At 41.0% G+C, this 18,207-nt stretch overlaps 1 protein-coding gene across 2 annotated transcripts in view; it reads left to right on the top strand.

The window, feature by feature from the left end:
- Window positions 1-18,207, top strand: part of TIAM2 (T cell lymphoma invasion and metastasis 2) — a 312,305-nt gene that overhangs the window by 229,331 nt on the left and 64,767 nt on the right. For both annotated transcript variants that reach the window (XM_030198390.1, XM_030198391.1), the window contains 2 exons: window positions 11,342-11,521; window positions 15,697-15,765. In XM_030198390.1, the coding sequence (XP_030054250.1) occupies window positions 11,342-11,521; window positions 15,697-15,765 (249 nt within the window). The remainder of the gene's footprint in view (window positions 1-11,341; window positions 11,522-15,696; window positions 15,766-18,207) is intronic.

Genomic DNA, 18,207 nt, shown 5'->3' with positions numbered 1-18,207 from the left:
TGAGTCTTTTCTTTATTCAATTTCATTTTGAAGGCATTGGCCCAGGAGGCTAAGATGTTCGTGCCAGTGATTATTTTTCCAGAGATTTCTGTAAGGTTGGATTGGAAGGGGATGAATATGGTGACGTCATCTGTATAGATAAAGGGGTTAAGACCAGCTATGGATAGGGATTTAGCCAGAGGAATCATCATAAGATTGAAGAGGATCGGGGATAGAGGTGGTCCTTGAGGGACTCCGCATTGTGAGGACCAAGCAGCCGATACAGATGAGGTTGATTTGACTTGATAGGATCTGGTGGTGATGAAGCTTGTTATCCACTTAATGATGTTTCCGCCGATCCCTAGTTTGTCCAGTAGTTTTGTAAGAATATCGTGGTTCACCATGTCAAATGCGCTGGATAGGTCAAACTGCAGAAGAAGTATGTTGTTGCCAAATGAAATTTCTTGTTTGAACTTGGATATTAGGATCTTATATTTTAAAGGCTTTAGCTGTACTGCTGCTGCTTTGTAACATCTAATTATGTATATCTCAAGAAAAGGAGAGCATGGGTAGCAATCTGTAATTTACAGGACTACATGGATGGAACATGTTGTAAGTTATTCCAAATGGTGTTTAAGAACAAAAATATATATTAAAAAAGCAAGATCTCATATGATTATTTTGAATCTGCATTCTTACTATGACGCATTTGTATTTTTACATTTTGCTATTTATAGAACTTTTTAATATTACCATTCATTAGATGGAATGCTGGTGTTCTGTACTGTTGGTAAAATTTAGAGTACTGATTCTGAACACAGTAGAAAAAAATCTTTAGATTCTGACTGCTAGATGTTGCAGTGAGTGTAGGAGGCAGTGACGAAGGTCCTAGACTGGCACAAAAGCTTATGGAGTGGTTTTTGTGTTATTAAACATCCAGTGAAGGTCGGCTTTAGTTTGACTCAGCCGAGTTTAAACCTAAAGTGTAGAACTAGTTATCAGCAATTACTGCATGTAAATACTATTTTTACAAAAACTGTTGGAGTACAGTACATTTTCAATATAAAAAGAAGCTTAGCTTGTTTAAAAAATCCTAAGTGTATTTTTAGCTGTCTAAGAGTATGTGCATAGCTTTCGTAATGTCCATGCTTTTAACTACCTAGAAAGAGCATTTTGGGGGTGGAATAGAGGAGTAGCAGGCTGAGAACTAGGGATGTCGGGGGTTCACATCCCATTGTAGCTGCTTAGGATCTTTGGTAAGCCACTAAGGGGCCCTTTTATCAAGCTGCAGGAAAAAGGGCCCTGTGCGGGTGGTGGGTGGCAGTGGCGTACCAAGGGCAGGGCGGTGCGCCCTGGGTGCACGCTGCTGGAGGAGTGCAGAGAGCAGCCGCACGCCTGTCGGCTCCGCTGGTTCCCTGCTCCCTCTGCCCCGGAACAGGTTACTTCCTGTTCCGGGGCAGAGGGAGCCAGCGGAGCCGAGAGCCGCGCGGCTTCTCCCAGCAGCTAAGAATGCACCCGGGGGGGGGGGGGTCGTGCTGCACCTGGGGGGGGGTGTGCATTGGCGATCCGCCCCGGGTGATTAGGGCTCCCGTGCTAACCTGGCGGTAACCGGGCTGCCCGATTTACTGCCGGGTTACCACCATGCAAGACATTTGCCTCTTTTACAAATTTAGGGGCTCATTTACCAAGGTGCAATGAAATCTGGGCGTAGCACATTCTAATGCAGGACTTTTCTGTGCACTGAACCCACATTTACCATGGTATTAAAGTTGGGCCTTTTCTTTTTGTTTTTTTTTCTTTAGCCGGTCATGCACTGATGTTCCCATCTGCAAAAAAAAGTAACCTGGGAGGGCTTACCACCTCCTAATTAGGAGGTACTAAGTGCTCCCACATTAACCTTGTGTTATTCAGTTAGAATGTGCTAATGGAACATGAACATAAGAATAGTCATACTGGGTCAGACCAATTGTTCCTCAAATCCCCAGTATCCTGTTCCAGTGGTGGCCAAGCCAGGTAACAAGTACCTGGCAGAAACTCAAAACAGTAGCAAAAGTCTATGGGGTAGATGCATCAAGCAAATGTAAAAAAATCAGAAACGTAAAAACCTTTACCGAATCTCAAATAACGAAGCATGCTCCAAAAACACAGCCCCAAAAAGTTTGGTGCGGTATTGTAAAGAACGATGCACTAATCCCCGTCGGTAATCGGCTCATAAAACATGCGCAAAGCAGCCAAGCGTTATGCTGGCTGCTCTGCGCATGCCAGAAACGTAAGAAAAAAAAGAAAACACAAACACGTGGCTCCCCACTTTCCCCTGCATGTCTCCACAAACATGAAAGGATCGGGAGGGAGCAAAGGCGCTCATCAGCAGCGTCCTGTTTGGAAGGCCTTGCCTTGCCTTGCCCCCCCCCCCAAACCCCCCCGCGAAGTCCCCGCTGCTCCGTTTGTGAAATAAAAGCTTTTAAAAATGAAACCACTTGGCTACTCCACCACACTAGTGAGGCAATGGACAGCATAAGAACATAAGAATAACCATACTGGGTCAGACCAATGGTCATCTAGCCCAGTATCCTGCTTCCAACAGTGGCCAATTCATGTCGCAAGTACCTGGCAGAAACCCAGTTAGTAGCAACATTCCATGCCACCAATCCCAGGGCAAGCAATGGCTTCCCCTATGTCCATCTCAATATCAGACCATGGACTTTTCCTCTAGGACCTTGTCCAAACTGTTTTAAAACCAGATACACTGACTCTTATTGCCACATCCTCCAGCAATGAGTTCCAGAGTTCAACTATTCTTTCAGAAAAGATATTTCCTCCTGTTTGTTTTTAAAAGTATTTCCATGTAACTTCATTGAGTGTCCTCTAGTCTGTACTTTTTGAAAGAGTAAAAAATCAATTCAGTTCTACTTATTCTACACCACTGAAGAATTTGTAGACATCCAATCCTATCTCCCCTCAGCCAGTCATCTCTTTTTTTTTTTTCCAAGCTGAAGCTCTTTGACCTTAGTGTGAGGTAATGACCCACATTAACATGCACTATGGACATTTTCTACCTCAGCTTAGTACCCAGTGTACCTGAATGTAACTCACCTTGAGCTATTACTGAAAAAGGTGTGAGCAAAATCCTAATAAATAAAAGGGGACTGTAAATAACTAAGAGGTATCAGTAGGATTTCACCCCTCTTGCCCTAATTTTTTTAGTTCAATGTCCTAACCAGTGGCTCCCAAACCTGATCCTGGAGGCACCCCAATCAGTCAGGTTTTTGGGATATCCACAATGAATTTGGATGCAAATATCTCTCATGCATATTCATTGTAGATATCCAAAAGCCTGACTGGCTGGGGTGCCTTCAGGACCAGGATTGGGAACCACAGCCCTAAACACTAGGCTACAGTTCCACTGTACGTTATTTCCTTGACTGCCCTGAAGCCCCTTTTACAGACTAGCCTTAGCTTAAATTCACGACACACAAAGGTGTTCCATTTTCTCCACAAGTTGATAAATAACATTTCTAGGAGTGTCTCCTAGGTGCTAAGAAAATCTTGTAGATGGGGAGAGGAGTGCCAGTAAACACTTCTTTGCTTTCTTAATCTCCGGGAACTGTGTTTGATCCTCAGAGGAAGTAGATTATGTATTTATGGTTAGAAAAAAGAAGCAGCTAACATCTGTGGCTTAAACTGAGCTAATTCTTATTTCCTACTACCAAGTAGGAGTTACAAGAAGCTGAACTGATTCATGCAATCTCCACACCACTCCCAGTTCAGCAGCAAGAGAGTAGCTATTAACAAATAATCAGCCAGCTGTTCCTCTTTAGTATAGTGGTGAGTAACCCTTGCCTGTCACGCGGGAGACCTAAACTTTTCTCTATATTCACCTCACAAGTATTTCACTACAAAATGCTTTCAATTAGCTTTTTGTACAATTTAGTGCTATACTGTTTTCAATCAGGGCACTGGATATTTACAAGTTCTTATCTGTCTTCCCTTGTGATTATTATTAACATGGTCCATATTATCCAACCCTCCCCCGGAGACACTTTGCCAACAGGGCACAGAACAGTCTGCTTCACCTCCAGCACCTTCTCCCTCCTTCCTGCTCTATACAGCCCCTTCTCTACCAAATGTGCTTTAGAATTATGTGCTGGCCTGAAATCAGATGAAATACTGTTTGAAAATGTGGAAATTTTATTGCAGATTGTAGTGGTGCAAAACACCTTTTTTGTAATAATATAGAAAAGCAGGCTAGCTGAGCAAAAGTCAAGATCCTGATCAATAGACATTTAGAAGAGGGGCTTTACTCTCTTTTTATGTGACAAATAACCATCAGAGGATGAGCTGTGTATGTATTCAGCTGTACTCTTGGTCTCTACGTGCAGAATATGGAGTATGTCAGCATCCGTCACCTTCACCCTGCTTCGTTTTAGCAGTTCTAATTCACACTCTGCCTTTATTCCTCTTACTCAGTTGTAGAGGTGGGGGTGGGGGGTCTCTTGTTGAGAAGAAGAGAACTTAGTAGATGGGGAGAGGAGCCCCAATATATGCTATTTGTTTTCTGCTTTCTTAATATAACAGGCAGTGCAATCATTTCATAAGAATAGCCATAGTGGGTCAGACCAATGGTCCATCCAGCCCAGTATCCTGCTTCCAACAGTGACAAATCCAGGTCACAAGTACCTGGCAGAAACCCAATTCATAGCAACATTCCATGCTACCAATCCCAGGGCAAAGCAGTGGCTTCCCCCAATAGCAGACTGTGGACTTTTCCTCCAGGAACGTGTCCAAACCTTTTTTTAAACCCAGGTACGCTAACCACTGTTACCACAACCTCTGGCAATTATTTCCAGAGCTGAGCTATTCATGGATGGCCCATGAGTGTGACACAATTTATAGAATATATCAGTTGTACGCATCACTTGGTGCACATCCATTTTCGCCAGCCATTGTCATGGCACAAGCGTTCATGCCTAAAATAAGGTACATCAATGCCGACTTACACTAATAATCTGTAATGGCTTAGGCGTGCCCGTGTGCCATTTAAAGAACTGATGCTCAACACACAGCATTGGGGTATCCAATGATATTACAGTTCAAGCGAATAATTGATTGAGTCTGAGTCATATAAGGATTTGTTTGCTTTATCGAATTTGCAGCTGAATATAGGAAAGACTGAACCCTTGTGGTTCAGTTTTATCAACCCTGGTGGCAGAACCTATTGTATTGGCGGAGGACCAGAGTCATGGGATTGAGGGGCTGGGGTGCAGTTTTTGCAGATTTGACAAAATATCACAAGGGCATTAGTTACCATACCAGTCAGGATTACTGTAACATATGTTTTATTGAGTTTACTAGAAAAGGACACCCTAGATCAGCTGATTAAAAACAAATCCAGTCCAATTGAGGCATTTGTGTTCCACCAGCTCCACTAGACTGTTCAAAGCAGTACAATAGCCACTCGATACAATTAAAGCACATTAGAAAACAGCCAACTTTAGCTAAACATCCATTCATGAAAAATATTTATCAAACATATTGGTTTTTAAATGACGATGAAAGGAGCTATAAAAATATTTAAGAACCCCCTAAGACCTTTTAAGGAAATTATTCCAAATACTCGCAGCCTGATAATTAAGGGTGATTTTTATTTTCTTGTGCTGCATACCACTAATAGCTAGAAAGAAAAGTAGTAATGTTTCCTTAGATTTTCTATTTCTTTTAAGCTCTGGAACTAACAAAAGATTAATGACAATATTTTGGAGCTTCACAGTACAAACACTTGTAAACCAAACAAGCTAATGTAAAAGTGATCCTGGTTTGAATTAGCAGCCAGTGAAGTCAAATTATTAAGCGTAACCCTGTCATGTTTTCGATCTTTAAATGTCATCGTGGATTCAATGTTCTGCAACTGTTGTTATTTTTTCATTTTAAGTCGGATTTAATAACAGAATAAAGGGCACTACAGAAATCAAGAGTGCACCACAGCTTTGATACGCATCTTTATAAAAATAAGACTTTAGCTTGCAGTTCTCTAAGCTTAAAAATATACACCCCCTCCTAATAGAGAGACTTTTGATCATGTGACAGCAGTCCTTATTCAATTCTACTGGTTTCCCATAAAATGATGGGTATGTTACAAGGTGCTGTTAGTTTGTTGTTTTAAAGCTGATATATCATGGACACCACTGTATCTGCAGTCAGAACTTCAAGAATATTCCTGGCTGTTCACTGCATTCATGAGCTGGGTGGGTGTCTGTTAATTGTCCCTAGCCTTAAACAGGTTTGTTTCATTCAGTATCAAGAAAGTGCTTTTTCAATTAAAGCACTCCAGTTGTTGAATTCTGTTCCAGCTGGGATAAGAAATAAGGTTTGTTTGGTTTTTTTTTAAGGATTTTTTTTCCAGTGTGCGTACAGTTAAGAAGGGTGCAATTGGTGAGGAATTTTGTATACTATTTTGAATATTGTGTTATTTTATATTTATGAACTTACATATTATTCATGTACTTTGTACACCGCTGGAAGTGGCTTACTGTTCTGTGGTATTTAAATAGGGCTGGGTTTAGGGTAGACCACCTGGAGTTCTGTGTGACAGCGGGTGCTGCTGGAAGGCCTACTTCTGGCACAGGAGAAAGAGAGAGCATGTGTGTGCACTGGAAAGGACATTCCCCCTTCCCCCAAGCCAATCTTTTGCTTTCTCTTGGTCTGCAGCTGCCTTGCCAAAGCCTTCTGGACTGACTCTATTACCTTAAACACCCCTCTGCTCCCTCTCAAGAAAAAGGCTCATGAGGTTGTGAGAAGGCCTCTTACCTTGGTATAAGTGTGAGAAGGTGCTGTGGTGGACATTTCCCACACGGAAGGGGAGGGGATGGATGTGGGAACACGATTAACATACCCAGGGTGCTGCCCACTCCAAATTGCTCTGCATTCTGAGGCCGTCCTAGTGTTTGGCATTTAGCCAAGCCTATCAGTCACTTTCCTCATAAAACCTAGACTAATGGATCAGACCCAGGAGGCACAATATATTCCAGAAATTTTGGAGGCTTTTAGATAGTTGCACTCTGGATTAAAGGTGCTCTACTGTATTAAATGTAGGTGAGGAAGCAAATATGCATATTTTTTTGCCATCTAAAAGAATGGTGTAAGTGTACAGGAATGTTTTTGGTTGCATAGATTGCTACCCACATACTTGTGAGGGTAATCTTTATAACAGGACACCTAAATTAATAGGGCAGGATGATGCCTGTTTTTTTTTAGCAATGTGGGGGTTTTTCCCTAAAAATGCTAGCACAAATTCTGCAGAGAGTTCATTCAGATTGTAGGGGCTGACATTTGTCTGCTCGAGAGTAAGTTTAAGGGCATAGTTATCAATGTGTGCTACCATTAACACATGTTATTGTACTGTTAACCCCAGTTATTAGTAACTAGGGGCCAGATGCACTAAACAATCGTTAGAGCCCTTCCCTTACCGATTCCCGTAGCGAATCGGTAAGGAATGGGCATGCATTAAGGAAAGGGAATGCAAATGAGCTGCTCGTTGTAGCTCACTTGCATTCTCTATTCCATCGTTAAACAGTCGGCCAATCGGCCGGTCGAGCATGCTCAGAGCAGCCAAGCGTTATGCTGGCTGCTCTGCACATGCCAAATACACCTCCCTGTGCCGCCTGAAGACGCCGTGCTGCTCACCCCCTCCGATGTGGCTCGATCCAGAGGAAAGTGCAGTTGAGGACGCCCATCCAAAAAAAAAAAACGTCCATTTTGGCCGTCATTCCCCCCCTGTAATAATAAAAACGTCTTTTTTGGCAGTGCTTCACTCAGCTGAGAGACCAGGAAGTCTCTGAGCCAATCACAGTGCGTTTAGCTCGGCTGAATGCGTTGTGATTGGCTCAGGGACTTCCAGGTCTCAGCTGAGTGAAGCACTGCCAAAAAAGACGTTTTTATTATTGCAAGGGGGAATGATGGCCAAAATGGATGCCCATCCCCAAAAAAAACGTCCATTTCTACACGATTTGCTCATCTGCATTCCGTTTTTGTTACTGCTACCATCGTCGGAAAAAAAGTTTTTAGTGCATGCCAGGGTTTACTACTTGCTCGTTAAGGGCTCGTTAAGTTTAGTGCATCTGGCCCTAAGTGGGACCTCTGATAAAATAGCATGAGTTAGTGGGGAAATAATCCAGCTCAATGGTAGCCCATGTTGACAATTTCCTGCTAAATTTGGCAAGTAAACAAATAGATATTTAATAAAATTGCAAGTCCACCCACATGCTACCCAAACTCCCTCTTCTGAGTGTGCCTGCTTTACGAGTATGCGCTGGCTTGTGCCATGTGACATCATTTATAGGGAAAGAGGATGGGATTTGATATACTGCCTTTCTGCGCTTACAATCAAAGCAGTTTATATATTAAATACAGGTACCTATTTTGTGCCTGGGGCAGTGGACCAGGCACTGCACCTGGACTAGCTTGCTACACACACTGTAACTTAGATCAGTTCCTTTATCTCTTACTTAGCTAAATAAGGAACTTGCCTCGATTTTAACTAACCATCAAATTATCCCAAGTGACTGTACCAGGCATCTTGTTCCCCTCATATATCTGCTCTTGGTCCCTAGCTATATGGTAAGCTGTATTGTAGAAAACCTTGAGCATCATATATATATATGTTATTTTTTTTTAAGATTTATTTACCGCCTTTTTGAACAAATTCACTCAAGGGATTGTACAGTAAGAATAAATCAAACATGAGTAATAGGCAATTACAGTAGTAAAAATATTCCAATAACAATACAAAGTATGGCATAGTTCTAATGTGTGCTTATTAGGTATATCATTACTATTATGCTAACATTGTATTATATCTCTGGTATTTGAATTCCAGTGCTGTTAAATATGTACATTTTTGATACTGTTTCACAGTAGTTTTATTATTAGGTTTTAATTTACTGTTTACCTCATTTATTATATTTGTTTATTCTTGATGATTTTACTATTGTTATGCTGTTAACAAAATTATAGTTTTATGTTAAATGGTACCTACTGTACACCGCCTTGGGTGAATCTCTTCATAAAGGCAGTTAATAAATTCCAATAAATAAATAAAAATAAGTGACTTGCCCAGAGTCACAAAGAGCTTTAGTGGGAATAAAAAGCCCATATGAGGTAAATCAGGGGTTTTTACATGTTAAAGTTTATAAATTTAGTCACATTTATGTCAAAATTGTGTTTACACAAATTAAAAAGTAGGTAGGTAGCTTTCTAGTTAGGCAGACTGCCAGGGCTTGGCCACTTAGGGCAGCAGAATTTTGGAGGCCAGCTTTGTTACAGGAGAGCAGCACTTTAATGTTTTTGTCAATACTGCGCAAGACCACACTTGAGCACTACCACCATAGGAGCCGACTCTGTGGGTGCTTGAGCACCCCCAATATTTAGAAAATTCCTTATGTGTCCAGGGAGGGATTATTTCCATTGGGTTTAGCACCCCCAATAATTTTGAAAAGTTGGCTTCTATGACTACCACCATGTCCTGTCTCTTCCTCCCCCCACCCCCCCCCACCCCCAACAGGAGCTCTTGTCAGTGGGGACAGAAGCTCATCGGGGATTGAGTGCAAGCCTTTTCTAGAAGGTGCACCATACTGTGCCGATACGACTTCTGGTCTGGGTGAAAGTAGAGGGGGTTGGTGGTGTCAGATCCAATAAGAGGAAATCAATAGAAACAAAATAAAACATGGAAAAGAAAATAAGATGATACCTTTTTTATTGGACATAACTTAATGCATTTCTTGATTAGCTTTCGAAGATCTGACGAAGAAGGGCAACCTTCGAAAGCTAATCAACAAATGCATTAAGTTATGTCCAATAAAAAAGGTATCATCTTATTTTCTTTCCATGTTTTATTTTCTTTTTATTTCTATTGATTACCTTTAAAAGTGGACTAACATGGCTATCACACCTCTCTACAATAAGAGGAAAGAAACAGAAATGTAATGTTGGACAGGGAGGGTAAGGAGCAATGAAAATTTACACTCCCCAGAAAGTGTGATGAGAAACACAGTGCTCTGATAATGAAAATTAGACCTTGCTGGACTTCTGTTTACAAAGGCATTGTGAGGGTAATTCTTAACAAGGCACCCACTATAGATGCTGGTTGTGGTGTCTGTTCTAGAAATAAAAATAGCCTCCTACGTTTCTTCAGAGGATACTAGCCAAATGGCTGAAAATGTGCATGATCAGTTACAGCAGCATCATAGCTGGTGTAAGTACTAGATCTTAGCACATGTGCACTTAAGTGATTGAATTCTATAATTTACATGTGTACCTGTGTGCTCAACCCACATTCTGCACATGCAAGGCAGCACAACACTTATTTTGTTGTTGTTGCAATGGCCAAACAAAGCAATTTGTAGCCCCCCCCCCCCAAGATCTCTAGTTGCTGATGCTGTATTAGCCACATTGTTGGGGGGGGGGGCGTGGCCCCTCCCATTCTACTGCCTATAAACACCAGCAAAATACATGCCATCAAATCATGACACGTACATATCTAAGAGGTCATTGTACATAAGTGGCTGGAGGCCTTCTGTCACCCCCAAACCTAAGTGGCTTCTTATAGAATTACTCCCTAGTAAGCAGAATTTGAGTGTGATTTGGTCTTTGGGGTGGGAGGGGGGAATTACCCACCCAGGGCACTAATGTGAAGGGACTTGCTAACCTTAGCTTTCATTTTGATTAGCACAGTGCTTCAGATATCATTATACTATTTTTGCTTTCAAATGTAAAGTTTTGCTGTATCCTCTTCCTCAGTGGATGGTGATTTAAAGGCACTTTGGGCTAGATTCTATACATGGCACCTAAAAAAATTGGCATGGAAAACATTTCTCCCTAAGCATATTCTATACACGACACCTAGATTTAGGCACTGTATGTAGAATATGCTTAGTTGATATCCTAGTGCCTAAAACTACGCACCTCTATTTACAAATGCACTGTAAATCCCAGTGCGTAGTGCATGTAACTTTTGGAACATCCACGAAATGCCCATAACCATGCCCCTTTTTGCCTACACACATTAAAATTTAGGTGCCTTGGGTTACAGAATACGCTTAGCAAGTTGTGCGCGTAAATTCTAATTATTACCAATTAGTGCTCATTATTGCTTGTTAAGTGCTATTAACAAGGCTGATTAGCCTGTTAGGCCAATTAAGATACGCACATTGTTATAGAATAAGCTTGGATTTCAGAGTGGAAAATAAGGCACGCTATATAGAATCCGGGGGGGGGGGGGGGGTTATGGCAAAGCAGAAGGTTGTAGTGCCCTCAGCAGACAGCAGAACGTTCTACATTAAGTTTGTTTTCTTTTTCTTGAATTTGCTAGAGTGCTGAACAAATGTCTGCATTGTGTCGGAGTCTGCAGGAGATGCAGCCAAGTGGGATGGAAGGACAAAAGGAGAGCCCCGATCCACCTCGCAGACCTCTGGCACGACACCTATCTGACGCAGACAAACTAAGGAAGGTGATTCAGGAGCTGCTTGACACAGAGAAATCCTATGTGAAGGTAACACTATAGAGAAGATTAAATACTTAAGAGTTTTGACATTTTTCTTTCTGTTCTCGTCGGCAGTGGGCTTGTGAATGATGCTTTTGCGTACTAATCCTAACTCACTGCGTTGGTAGGAATTCTGTATTTGAGGTGTTTTGCAAAGAGCTAGGTTATAGTAGTGGTAAAACACAACAGAATGCAGTGCTCAGCCATAATGCCCAGTGGCCCAGTAACCCACATACAGAAGAGTGAGTTTATTATAGGCCAGGGGTCCTCAAATCCAGTTGTCGAGGTCCACAACCCAGCCTGGTTTTTAGGATTTCCACAATGACTATGTATGAGATCTATTTGCATTCACTGCTTCCACTGCTTGCAAATAGATCAAGGTTCACTTTATTTGATTAACTGTTTAAGGAAGCCAGTCAAAGTAGAGTACAAAACAAACCACAAAGGATTGGAAAAGAACTCCATTAGTTTAAAGGAAGTCAAGATGTGACATGGTCATAACTGCCATACTTGCAGATCCTGGCACATAATCCCAGTCGCTGAACTAATAACCTAATAGGAGCCAATTAAGAACCTAAACTAAAGGCATCCTGAAAAAGGTAAGTCTCAAGGGGCTTAAAAGTAAGCAAGGACGTAATTGAGTCAGAAGCTGATCCCAAAGCATGGGGACCAACCACATTAAACAGTCAAAGAAATTTGGCAAAGGGATGGAATGACCAACTGACCTTGTTGAGTAGATCAAAGGGTTTGTGAGGGAGTATAGGGACTGTTCATTGTGGAAATCCTGAAAACCAGGCTGGGTTGTGGACTTCAAAGACTGGATTTGAGGACCCTCTGGATTTGAGGACCCTTGTTGTAGGCCGTGATTACTTTCTGATTGGGCCACTACACAGTCGCAGAAAGATGTGTATAATCGTTTGAGACCACGTGTCACCCAATAAAGATTTCAGCTTCTTCCAAATTTCAGAGCTTTACTAGCTGTACTGAGAATTTTGAAGAAGATGAATTCTTTATTGGGTAACGTGGTCTCAAATGTTGAGGAGAGAGAACTCCCTACATGTCTTCTCAAATCAGATTTAAGTTTATTTAAAAATATTTATCAAAATGGAATTGATCTGATAAATGATACTTATTTTTAGTGTGGAGGAGAAACTCAGGGGTTAGAGCAATAGGCTAAGAACCAGGGAAGCCAGGGCTCACATCCTGCTGCTTCTACTGATGCTCCCTGTAACCCTATGCAAGTTACTTCAATCTCATAAGTACATAAGTATCGTCATACTGGGACAGACCAAAGGTCTGTCAAGCCCATTATGCTGTTTCCAATAGTAGCCAGTGAGGTCACAAGTACCTGGCAACATCTCAAAAGAATAAACAGGGTGTAAAAGGGGTGATAAGGAAGATAAAGAAATAGCAGAAAAACTAAATGAGTTCTTTGCTTTGGTCTTCACCGAGGAAGATTTGGGTGGGATACTGGTGCCAGACAGGGTATTCGAAGCTGAAGAGTCGGAAAAACGTATTGAAATATCTGTAAATCTGGAAGACATAATGTAGCAGTTCTGCAAACTAAAGAGTAGCAAATCTCCTGGACCAGATAGTATTCACCCTAGGGTACTGATAGAACTAAAAAATGAGCTGGCAGAGCTACTATTATTGATGTGTAATTTATCCTTAAAATCGAGCGTGGTACCGGAAGATTGGAGGGTGGCCAATGTAACGCCGATTTTTAAAAAAGGTTCCAGAGGAGACCCGGGAAATTATAGACTGGTGAGTCTGATGTCGGTGCCGGGCAAAATGGTAGAGACTATAATCAAGAACAAAATTACAGAGCACATTCAAAAGCATGGACTAATGGGACAAAGTCAACATGGATTTAGTAAAGGGAAGTAAATCTGCAGCATTTCTTTGAAGGGGTAAACAAACATGTGGACAAAGGTGAGCCGGATGATATTGTGTATCTAGATTTTCAGAAGGCGTTTGATAAGGTCCCTCATGAAAGACTACAGAGGAAATTAGAGGGACATAGGATCGGAGGTAGTGTCTTACTGTGGATTAAAAACTGGTTGAAAGATAGGAAACAGAGAGTAGGATTAAAAGGTCAATATTCGCAATGGAGAAGGTTAGTTAGCGGGGTCCCTTAGGGATCGGAGCTGGGACCTCAGCTTTTTAACATATTCATAAATGACCTAGAGATGGGGGTAACTGGTGAGGTAATCAAATTTGCCGATGACACAAAGTTATTCAAAGTAGTCAAATCACGGGAAGATTGTGAAAAACTACAAGAGGACCTTACGAGACTGGGAGACTGGGCGTCTAAATGGCAGATGACGTTTAGTGTGAACAAGTGCAAAGTGATGTACGTGGGAAAGAGGAACCCAAACTATAACTACATCATGCAAGGTTTAGCGTTGGGAGTCACGGATCAAGAAAGGGATCTAGGTGTCGTCGTAGATGATACGTTGACAACTTCTGCTCAATGTGCTGCTGCGGCTAGGAAAGCGAATAGAATGTTGGGTATCATTAGGAAAGTGATTGATTGAAAACAAAAATAAGGATATTATTCTGCCGTTGTATCGCTCCATGGTGTGACCGCACCTCGAGTATTGTGTTCAATTCTGGTCGCCGCACCTCAAAAAAGATATAGTGGAATTTGAAAAGGTGCAGTGAAGGGCGACAAAGATGATACAGGGGATGGGACGACTTCCCTATCAGGATAGGCTGAAGAGGCTGGGGCTGTTCAGCCTGGAGAAAAGGCGGCTGAGGGGAGATATGATAGAGGTCTATAAGATAATGAGTGGAATGGAACGGGTCGATGTGGCGCGTCTGTTTATGCTTTCCAAAAATACTAGGACAAGGGGGCATACGATGAAGCTGCAGTGTGGTAAATTTAAAACGAATCGGAGGAAAATGTTTCTTCACTCAACGAGTAGTTCAACTCTGGAATTCGCTGCCAGAAAAGATGGTTAAGGCAGTTAGCGGACTTCAAAAAAGGGTTGGATGGCTTCCTGGAGGAAAAAGCCATAGAATGTTATTGAATGGATAAGGGAATAATACAGTATTTCTAGGATGGGCGGGACAAATTGCTTGTTCTTTTGGCTGCTGTCGGTGACAGGGTGCTGGGATCGATGGACCCTTGGTCTGTCCCAGCATGGCAATGCTTATGTACTTATGTATGTACTTATGCTGTTTATCTCAGGAATAATACTGGATTTTCCAAAGTTTATAGACTTCTTTTAGGACCTTGTTCAACCCTTTTTAAACCCTGCCAAGCTAACTGCTTTTACCAGACAACAAATTCCAAGGTTTAATTACACGCTGAGTGAAGAAATATTTTCTCCAGTTTGTTTTTTAAATTTACTACTTGTCATCTTCATTGTGTGCTCCCTAGTCATTGTATGTTTGGAAAGAGTAAACAAGTGACTCTCATCCACCTGTTACACTCTACTCTGTATTTTACTCTCCACGGGTAAAAATTCTATTTACCAAGCTGCTTTAAAACGTGTTAATGTAGATTTAATGATGTTCAAATATATTTAAGGCTCTTTCTCATTGTTAATCTGAGAAAAATGCTTTATATGTGTTCTGCAATTTATGTGCGCAATTGGTGTCTAACTTTAGGTGACCTATAGAACGAGGGGAAACTGGGAAAGGGGGTGACCCAAAACCTACCCTCAGGCTATGCCTCCTTCAGCTTGAGGCAGGATTGGGGCCTGCTCTGGCAGCTGTCCTTGTTGCCATCCTCTCAGCTCAGTCGGAAGAAGAGCTGAGAGATCATTCCATTCACCCTCATTTATAGCTACTTGGGGGATTTTTGTTTCCCTTACTTTTTATATTCTTTCACTCAGCCTAGCCTTTTCAGTGACGGTCCTCAATTGAGGACCATACGCCAGGACTCCTTCTGAATCTTTGCACACTTGGGCCCTAAATCCAGCCACTTGATATTGCCATTCAGCAATGGCGGAGGCTTCCTCCTACCAAGGGCTGTGAAAGCAGAATCTTTGTGGTATTCTCAACCAGTTTGGGGAGCTAGGAATCGAGTGCTGCCACTGAGCCATTGGATCAATCTTATATTGGTACTTAGATTACAGCATAGGCTGCTCTGTTTAATTGACCATGTTATGCTGGTGTCTGTTTTGACTTTTGAAATGTTCACTTGAAAAATTGTCATTTTTTTTTTTTTCTTTCAGGACTTGAGCTGCCTCTTTGAACTGTATCTAGAGCCCCTTCAGAATGAGACATACCTCACCCAAGATGAGGTAAGAAGCTGACTTTCATTTTATTTTATTTTTTTGGTTTTGGACACCTTCTGTACGCTTTCCAATAGATAAACTTAAAATTAATAATATAGAATTTGATATTGTATCTTCCCGACAAGTGCTGGGGTAATTTTTGGATTCCAACCTGATCATGAAGGATCAAATAAAGAAGGTAGTGCAAATAGTCTTTTTCAAACTAAAGTTATTAAAACTTGTTGGGAACTATTTTCTCTTATTTATTTACGTCAATTTATATACCGTATCTTATTGCTACTGCAGGACAGAACGGTTTACAATTTATAAAATAAAAGAAACAATACAATATGTACAGGTTGGACAAACATTAGAACTCCAGTCATTACAGGAAAGCACAGCAAAACCACAAACTAGCTACATAAGATGAAAAACAGTATAATTCATGATTTAGCATACAGGAGAGCACCACAAATACAGGATTAAGTACATAATATAATCTACACAGACAAACAATACAGTTTTGATTTAATATATTTTACAGATGCCCATTTATAACCTTTCTTCCATTATTCTGTTCTACATAATTGATAAAATAGGTTTTCAAAAGTTTCCGAAAATGAAAGTAAGATTTCTCAAGTCTGATCTCTTTTGGAAGGCCATTCCAAAGAGAGGGGGACAAATAGAAAAAAGCCGAATTCCTTGTAGATTCCCATCTAGCCCTAGCTCTCCCAAACAATAGTGTCGTCTTCCTTGGATTATTGTAATTTACTTTCTTTGGGTTATACTGAAGCATCCTTTACTCGGTTACAGGTTCTCCAAAATATGGCAGCTAGGCTGCTTTACCAAGCTCATCGTATGGAAATTTACACTGGCTTCCCATTCACGCTCGGTTGTTTATTTCCTTAAAATCTGTACTATTGTTTTCAGAAATCTACATGGGCAAGCACCAAGCTATATGCCCTGCTTGGCTTTCTCGAGGTTCACAAGGAAAAGATACTTCATTTTTACATTTTCCTTCTGTTAGGAGGTTAGATTTACGAGACTCCACACTGCCTCTTTTCTTTACCAGGCTTCTAAGCTTTGGAATTCTTTTCTTCCTGTTATTGGACTGGAGCCTTTTTATCTTAGATTTAGAATATTTTTTTTAAAGGCTTTCTTGTTTAAGACATTTTTATAATAATGATTCCTGGCTTTGTTAAAATTTGCTGTACTTTAGAGAGTATTGTTCTCTTTGGAATTCTTTTTGATATCCGCTCTAAACCTTTGGTAAGATGCAGAATACAAGTATCTGTATTGCATTTAATACATATTACAATAAAAACATATTTAAAAGCCGCTAACAAACCATAATGCATGAAAAAAAATCCCCAAAAGTTGTATTTAAAAAAAAAATATGAATCAAGTCAGGGGTAGCACCCTGTGATCCGTGCAAAATATTTTTCATATATAGCCATGTTTTCGAGGGGGAGGGGGGGGGAGTGTTCCTAAAGACCGTGTAGTTTAAACTACCATTTTCAGAAAAGTTGGTAATGAGTTCCACAAGATTGCAGCAGCACCAGAAAAACCTGATTAAAAACCAATTCAGTCTGTTTAAGCAAAAGAACAGATAAATGAATATTCTAACCAGAGGAAAATGATGGCTGTTAAAAGGGAAAAAGTGACATATGGCCTATCCAGTCTGCCTATCCTGAGATGAATAAATTGGCCCACATACAAGTAGCTTTGGGCTGGGTCTTCAAGATTTTCATTTTGTTTTTTATAGTTCTCAAATTGGACATAAAAAGACACGGGTAACCAGATTAAGGCAAATTTAAAGTGGCTTTGTTGTACGTCCAGTAACAATTTTGGCTGCCGCATTCTGTATGTACTACAGTTTACAGGAATTTGAAAAGAGCAGATCATGCATCAAGAGGGTTCAATATGTTGATTCAGCAAGGTAGATTTCTCACAACAGAAGCCAGACGTGGCTGCGTTTCGCCTATAAGTTGGTTGCATCAGAGGTAGGTACAGGAGATCAAATTTAAGCACACAAAAATCTCTTGAATCCAACAATATTCAGGTATCAAATACAGCTGGCAGTATCCACTTTTATGTGCTTAATTTGGTCTCCTGTGGCTACTCCTGATGCAGGCCATTATGGGCAAAACATGGCCATGTTGGGCTTTTGTGTGAGATCTCCCTTGCTGAATAAATGTACTGAACTCCCTTGATGCATGATCTGCTCTTTTCAAAATTCCCATGGGCTGTCTGCAAATTACTCTGTTGATTTTCATCATTTTGTATTGCAGTCTAGCCAGCTGTTTGTTAGAAGCCCCAAGGAAATAATTAGTCTCGTCCCATCTCAGTTATTGGATCATTTGCACAATTACATGTAAATATGAGAGTGAAATAAGATTGCATCTAACTAGACGTAGATTTACAGATGCCATGCATACTGTCTCTCATTTGCTCCTCAAGAGACGAGGA

This window comes from Microcaecilia unicolor, chromosome 3 (genome assembly GCF_901765095.1).
Source record: "Microcaecilia unicolor chromosome 3, aMicUni1.1, whole genome shotgun sequence".
Classification (NCBI taxonomy): domain Eukaryota; kingdom Metazoa; phylum Chordata; class Amphibia; order Gymnophiona; family Siphonopidae; genus Microcaecilia; species Microcaecilia unicolor.
Note: the sequence above shows the minus strand (reverse complement) of the source record. Positions and strands in the feature narration are given on the sequence as shown.